Raw genomic sequence first — 8304 nt, 5'->3', positions numbered from 1 at the left:
GGGTTATATAGACTGAGCGCTGCAGAGGTTCATTAACAGGATCAAACACCAATTAGTCTAATTGAGTAGAACCTGGAGTACCATTGAAAACCCAGCAGGCACAGGAGGAACATGAACCTCCACACATACTTACCCAGCTGGAGTTTAAATCATGAGACGCTCTGTTTTTATGCCATGTGTACTGAATCAGGAGAAAACAGGGAGCACGAGGGTTTATTTGCATTTTGAGAGATGCAAATTTAACTTGATAATGAATTAAAAACATTGCTATTGTTTTCAACAATGAAATGTTCGTCAGGATTTTAATCATTTTATCTGAACTGAGCATTCAAAAAACCTCTGTGCAATAAACAACATGTAACTAAACTTGTGTTTTTCAGTGATGGTCTGAGAACATCTAAAGCTAATGAGCAACTCTGTCTAGATCTCTGGTTGATAAGCGAGCACGAAAGACTGCGGCCGATCCTCGACCTGTGTTAAAGATTCTGACCGTTCGTACGACTTTAAGGTGCTGATTCTTTTAAACATGGACTTCCTGCTGCGGTGTTTCTAGAACAAAAGAAATCAATATTTTGATCAGCTGTTAAATACTAATTCACTAACAGTGACTCAGAGAGGCCTCGTGAGTCATTGTGTTATATTTAGTTGTTTTTGCTCTTTGGTGCTATTGAAATATTTCCATTCATTCAGTCATTTGGGTTTTTGCTGGTGTTGTTTTTTATTCTTGGTGCTTTGGTTGTAGCTGCATAATGTAGAAGTTTACACCTGAGCAAAATGTAATTCCCAGGAGTAAACACGAATCATTAGGAAGGACATCCGGTGTAACAAATCAAAACAATCTGAGCAACCTGTTGTGGCAACCGCACTGTAAATAACAGAGGAGCTGTTTTTATTCTTGGTGGTCTGAGGACAGACTGACTGCAGGCATGGAGTTTTAGGGAACTATTGCATGAAGACTGTAAGACTGCAGTGTCATATATGCATGTGATCAGTAGAGTCCAAAAGTGTGGAACCAGATTTGCACATTATTCAATGTTTATTTTTAGTCTTCAGTTGATGCAGATGGCTGTTGTTATTGTCATCGTCCTACAAAGACTGTTTAGCCGTAGCCAGTAGCTTTCAGAGCGCTGTCTCTAATGCATCTGGCTGTTTGTGGAGTCTAGCTTCAAATTGGCAATCACACATAGAATTATGAAGGACTAAAGTTTATTTTTTCCTTTTCTTTGTTTTGTTTTGTTGTTGTTTTTTTAAATAAAAGGAGTGAAGTCGATGTAAAAATGTGGATGGGCTGGTGGTGTGTTTCCTCCTCACCCAGGCAGGTGGAGTTCTCTAGAAGACCTGCTGGGGATGCTTATAAGGACCTCAGCTACCCATAATCCTTTGAAGGGCCACATTTAGACCACTGCCAGTAAAGGAGGGTGAAAACTGGAACTACTGGTGTGTAGTCGTGGATGGATAGATGGAATTGGCACACTGAGCATGAGAGTGCTGAAGAAACAGCTGTGATGTTTATTTATAGTAGCACAAGTACAAATGGCTGAGACGGTAGCTTCAGTGCAGCTTTTCTTCCTTTTGTGTGGGTATGTATTGACAGCGTGTAGAAAATCTTTGCTATAACAGTCACAGTTTATGTTGATTCTTTGAAAACATCACTAGTTGTTGCAGAAATGTCTGGAAACTGCTCCATTTGAGCAGATACCAGGTGTTGCACACACATCTCTTCTCCACGTTACCCACAGTTGTCAAATGACTGTTGGCGATGAGAATCGGTCCCCATCTTTAAAGGAGAAGAACTCTGCTCTTTTTCTCTGTCTGACATGAATCCTGTATAACTGAATCAACGTGGCGGTCTGATCATGGCTGAATTGTGCCATGTCATGTGACATGTTGTAACTCAATTCTGACTCCTGACTGACGGCATTACTTATGATGCTTGTGCATCCCTGGTTTCACTGAGGATCAGCTGACAGGAAGCAGCCAGCAGCTGTAATGTTGAGTGTCTCACCTGTGTTGCAAAATGCAATGCAAAGCAGCTCATCTTCAGAGTAAAAGTGCCTGTTAGAAATGTATAGCATTTTATTAAGCTGACTGTTGATCTGGGAAGTCATTTGAAAAGTAAACAGTTCAATATTTATTGGGCTGTAAAGGCCCCTCCTCCATGCAGTGTTGGCACATTGAATTTCAAACAGTCTAAAGTGTGTCTATAAAGAGTCTTATTTTCTCAGCTGTCTGCCAGTTTGTTAAAAGAAACTTTAAATTTGGCCTAAGTTTGCTGTGTGTTTACTATGCTGAGTCAACCATAATACATGACGATCTCCTAGAAAAACTGATCTCAGCTTTGCTTGGTACCAGTAAGTCATAAATGCTGTGCAGATGCAGTGCGAGGGTAGAAAGAAGAAATGAAATGCTCAGAACTTTTAAGGCTAAAAGTTCCATTAATGTTAGAAGATTTCTATAAAACAGAGTCATCCCTCACATTACTTCGTAGCTAGTAATAATTTTAATTTTTCAATGTTCTGATACAATGTTTGGGAAAAATAAATTTTAAGTTTATAAATTTTAATTTACAAATACAAAATGGGTGTTCTGATGATTAACTCTAATCAGTACGGTTGAGTTTCAAAGTAACCTGAAAAAATGAACGTGGTCCACCCAGTACTATATACAGTGGTGTGAAAAGTGTTTTTTTGTGTATGTTTGTCACACGTAAATGTTTCAGGGTCATCAAATAAACCTAAATATTAGGCAAAGATAAGAAGTAAACACAAAATGCAGTTTCAAAATGAGGGTATTTATTAGTCTATTAGGGGAAAAAATCCAAACTCAAAGGCTCTCGTGAGCCATTATCCACAAATGAAATCGAAAACATGGAAGCTAGTGAACTTTCCAAAGAGTGTCTGACCAAAATTACCCCAGGAGGTCACAAAAGATCCTAGATCAACATCCAAGGAGCTGCAGGCCTCAGTCGTGTCAGTTAAGGTCAGCGTTCATGACTCCACCATAAGAAAGATGCTGGGCAACAATGGCCTGCATGGCGAGTTCCAAGACGAGAACCACTGCTGAGCAAAAGAAACATAAAGGCTGATCCCAGTTTTGCCAGAAAACATTGTGATGATCTCCAAGACTTTTGGGAAAACACTCTGTGGACTGATGAGACGAACGTTGAACTGTTTGGAAATGTCACATTACATCTGGTGTAAAAGTAAGACAACATTTTCGAAATGGAGCATCATACCAACAGTAAAATATGGTGACCATCTATTGTGACCTGAAGCTGAAGTGCAGTTGGGTTCTTTAGCAGGACAATGATCCAACACACATCAGCAAGTCCACCTGTGAGTGGCTTAAGAAAAACAAAATGAAGACTTTGGAGTGGCCCAGTCAAAGTCCTGACATGAACGTGACTGAGATGCTGTGGCATGACCTTAAAAGTGCAGCTCCTGCTTGAAACCGTCCAGTGTGGCTGAATTACACCATTTCTGGAAAGATCAGTGGGCCAAAATTCCTCCACAGCGCTGGGACACACTCACTGCCAGTTAACACAAACACTTGATTGCAGTTGTTGCTGCTAAGGGTGTTTAGGGGGCAATCACTTTTTTCAGACCACTGTAAAACCATGTAGTAATGACAGGAGGAATGCCCAAAGTGTCCTTTTGTTGTCAGTGGGTTTCATTATCATGCCTTTCTATCAGGGTTTTCAACTATTTATTTATTTTAAGAGGATTTGGGTAAATAATGCATATGTATGTATATGATGTACGTGTAAAGGTACATTTTTAAAAAATGCATTCTCTCTCTTATTACAGTATCAAGTTACTGGCAGTGCAAGACCTGCTGGAGCACGAGGCTATTGATAAGGTAAAGTGGAACATGAATTACACTTATCCCAACTTCTATTGTAAATGAGGTGACTTGCGTGCACGGGCAGCAGGAATCAGAAATGTGACAGCAGCTTGTCTTTGTGTATACTCTGCAGGGTTTCAGTGATGGAGAGGATCGTTAAATTGATTGGGTTACAGCCATGTGGTTTAAGTACGCCTGAGTTAAAAATACTCTTGTGCTCTCGCTCCCAAGACTGACACCCTCAAATTTTAGTTTATTTTTTCCGTCACACTGCTGCCAACATTAGCGCACATTTCATTCATTCATTCATTCATTCATTCATTCATTCATTCATGTCATTACTGATTTCTCGTAACTTATATTTGTCATATTTCCTTTTAGTGAATAACATAATGATTAGCAACACATCCTGTCTCGTCCCCCCCTCTTTGTCACTGGCTATGGGCCAACTTGTAACAAGTGGGGGCTTGTCTGGGATCTAATTCATTGTTGGAGACGGTTTGCATCATCTGACTTAAGCTCATTGTTCGATGGAAACTGTTTTCACTCCTGTCTTGGAAGGAGTCTGTTGGCTTGGTCCGCTCTGTGTACATTTGGCTTGTGTTTTTGTTCTTTTGTCACAGCTGACAGAGGAGCGATGTCCCGTTTCTCTGGGCTGGTCACAGTAAGGGGCAGATGTATTTAGTTGGGATGTTTCTGGCAACTATTTTCTTAGTTGACTAAACGAGGGAAATAAATTTGACCACATAACTGACTAGTCTAAAACTAAGAAACACTCAGACGTCAGCTTACGTTTGAGAACCGTTTAATAAACAATATTTAAAAACTCTGAAACCATTAATCCCATTCTTCATGTCACTTAACTGGGCAGCACCTCACATCGTGTGTTATAAATATTACACATTAAACTCCAAATAGAAAAGGAAGAAAAAAACTTTAAAATAATAAACTAATGTTAAGTTTAACTATACAACAGCGTTACTACAGAAGATGCTCATGTGTTATTAAAATATAACAGATTAACATCTGAATAATTAATAAATTGTTGCTGAAAAGTCTGGCACATTGTGCCGGGTATCATTCAGAATGTAGTCACGTGACACACATGAACAACTTTAATGAATAAAGATTTTGAATAACAAATCAATAAATTATAGCCATTTTCTTCCGCTTATCTAAAGTCATATCTTAAAGATCTTATAGTACCTTATGACCACTGAGGTGAATTGGCACTTCATGAGTAATCAGACTCCATTTTATCTTAGAGACTTCGTAGTACCGTGTCACTCCAATAGAGCACTTCACTCTAGGGACTCTAGGGCTTACGCGTCAATTATACTCCTTCAGGAAATCTACGTCGTAACTCGCGCTTTAACTGAAACCCCATCCTATACCAAAACCTTCTATATAACAGATCGACACACATCACAAGGGCTTGAATGCCATGGGAGGTTGTGGTATAGTGATAAAAGGAACTTCTGGTTATTATGCAAGTTAGAATGTGGCTTTCCAACAGAGGTCCAAATCAAGCTGTGGTTGCGAGGATATTTAAAAGTAGAAGCAGAGCCTTCAGCTTTCAGGTTCCTGGTCTTTGGAACCAGCTCCCAGTTTGGATTTGGGAGACAGAAAACGTCTCTGATTTTAAGATTAGGCTTAAAACGTTCCAATTTGATAAGACATATAGTTGAACTCCAGCGATCCAGCAATGACTCCTCCTCTAGCTGCTCTACAGAAGGCCTAGGGTGCTAGATCAGCGGTCTCCAACCTTTTTTGTGCCACGGACCGGTTTATGCCCCACAATATTTTCACGGACCGGCCTTTAAGGTGTCGCGGATAAATGCAACAAAATAAAACTAGTACCGGTACCGAAAAAAAGAAGATTTATTCATAACACACGTGAAAAGACCCAGGAAAACCGAGTTAACGATAAAAACGATAACAAAATAACTGAAAACTGATAAAAACCCTGAAAACCACACATTTCACACCTGAGCCTCAACTCTTGCGGCCCGGCACCAAACGACTCACGGACCGGTACCGGTCCGAGGCCCGGGGGTTGGGGACCGCTGCTCTAGGGGACTTCCCATGATGCACTGATTGTTGCTTCTTTACTCACATATTTTACTCACTATGTGCTTACTCTGCTCACTCTGCATTTCATCATTTGTTATTATTAATCTCTGGCTCCCTCCCATCACCTCAAACCAGCTGTGGCATATGGCTGCCCCTCCCTGAGCCTGGTTCTGGCAGAGTCCTCCTCTTGCTAATAGGGAGTTTTTCCTTCCCACTGTTGCCAAGTGCTTGCTAAAGGGGGTCGTTTGAGGTTTTTGCTGCAGGGTCTTTTTCCTTAAACTATAAAGCACCTTGAGGTGATTTTTGTGACTTGGCACTAAACACTGCCAGTCAAAAGTTTGGACACAACCTCTTATTTAATGGTTTTTCTTTATTTCTACTACTTTCTACATCATAGATACAAACTGAAGACATCACATATATGAAGAAAGATGCATGGAATTATTGTAGCAAAGAAAAAAAGGATAAATAACTCTAAATATGTCTTATATTGTAGATTTGTCAAAGTAATGCTTTGACGAATCTGACAAATCTTGCTTTGTCGACAGCGCTGCAAACCTTCGGCCTTCTCTCAATAAGCTTCATGATGTAGTCACCTGAAATGGTTTCACTTCACAGGTGTGCCTGTCAGGGTTCATTTGTGGAATTTCTCGCCCTCTCATGCAGGAATTCTGACAACCTCGATCAGGATTTTTATTCATCTTTAGGCATGAAAAAAGATTTTTGAACTTTCTTTTATACATGTACTTTAAAAAAAGTTTTTTACATGTTAACTTATGTGGACAACATCACCTTTCATCATACCATCAACACTGACGCAAATACAAGAAAACAGCCTTTGAATAGCTGCCCACTGTAGTGCCCACTGTGCGTGAAAGAGTTAATGGGGTTGGGACCATCAGTTGTGTTGTGCAGCAGTCAGGTTGGTGCACAGCTCACAGCTCTGTTTGACAACTGATACAAATCATATTATGGTGAGAACCAATCAGCTAAGTAAAGAGAAACAACAGCCCATCATTACTGTAAGGACTAAAGGTCAGTCAGTCTGCAACATTGCTAAAGCTTTGTCCCCAAGTGCAGTCGCAAAAACATCAAGACTACGATGAAACTGTCTGACATGAGGACGCCCCAGGAAAGGAAGACCAAGAGTCCCTCTGCTGCTGAGGATACATTCATCTGAGTCACCAGCCGCAGATCAGAGCCCAGATAGATGCCACACAGCTCCAGTAGCAGACACATCTGTACATGTTCAGAGGAGACTGTGTGAATCAGGCCTTTATGGTCAAATAGCTGCTAAGAAACACGACTGAGGAAAAGCAACAAGAAGAGATTTGTTTGGGCCAAGAAACACGAGGAATTAGACCATCTGTCCTTTGGTCTGATGAGTCCACAGCTGAGATCTTTGGTTCCACCTGTTGTGTCTTTGTGCGATGGTGAACGATGGTCTCTACATGCACTGTGAAGCCTGGAGCAGGAGGTGTGATGGTGTGGGGGGGCTTTGCTGCTGACACTGTTGGGGATTTATTCAAAATTGAAGGCAGACTGAAGCAGCATGGCTACCACAGCATCCTGCAGCCACATCCCATCATTTATTCTTCAACAGGACAATGACCCCAAACACACCTCCAGGCTGTGTGAGGGCTCTGTGACCAAGAAGGAGAGATGGAGTGCTGCACCTGATGATCTGGCCTCCACAGTCACCTGACCTAAACCCAGTGGAGATGGTTTGGGATGAGATGGAGGACCAACAAGAGCTCAGCATCTTTGAACTCCTTCAAGACTGTTGGAAACCTTTTCAGGTGATGACCTCGTGAAGCTCATGGAGAAAGTGCAGAGAGTGAGCAAAGCAGCAATCAAAGCAAAGAGTGGCTACTTTGGAGAATCTAAAATATAAACGTGTTTTGAATTATTTCACACTTTTTTATTTACTACATAATTCCATCTGTGTTCATTCATAGTTTTGATGCCTTCAGTGAGAATCTAAATTAAAAAACAAAACAAAACATGAAATGTGAACGTGTGTCCAAACTTTTGACTGATAGTTTATATATGATTCAACTGAACATTTGCTTTAATAACTGTGCGCCGGTTTGAGTGGTTTAAAATAAGATTTCATATTGTTTGCTATTAACTGCTGCTGACGCACTAAGTATAAGTTGACTTTAAATTGAATGTCCGGAAATCCGTATGTCTTACTTTGAGAAAATAATATAAAATGTTCATATTCAAATCTGAAATATTAATTTCATTTTTAAATTTCAAGTCCTGCCAGCTGGGTCCTTTTAATTTACAGGGAGTGCAGAATTATTAGGCAAGTTGTATTTTTGAGGAATAATTTTATTATTGAACAACAACCATGTTCTCAATGAACCCAAAAAACTCATTAAT

The 8304-nt window shown here is 40.3% G+C and overlaps 1 protein-coding gene across 1 annotated transcript in view; it reads left to right on the top strand.

The window, feature by feature from the left end:
* eepd1 (endonuclease/exonuclease/phosphatase family domain containing 1) overlaps window positions 1-8304 on the top strand; it is a 19842-nt gene that overhangs the window by 5262 nt on the left and 6276 nt on the right. The window contains exon 2 of the mRNA XM_005720903.1: window positions 3807-3858. Within this exon, the coding sequence (XP_005720960.1) occupies window positions 3807-3858 (52 nt within the window). The remainder of the gene's footprint in view (window positions 1-3806; window positions 3859-8304) is intronic.

Source organism: Pundamilia nyererei, unplaced genomic scaffold, assembly GCF_000239375.1.
Source record: "Pundamilia nyererei isolate P.nyererei 1_Seehausen unplaced genomic scaffold, PunNye1.0 scaffold00003, whole genome shotgun sequence".
Lineage (NCBI taxonomy): Eukaryota > Metazoa > Chordata > Actinopteri > Cichliformes > Cichlidae > Pundamilia > Pundamilia nyererei.
Note: the sequence above shows the minus strand (reverse complement) of the source record. Positions and strands in the feature narration are given on the sequence as shown.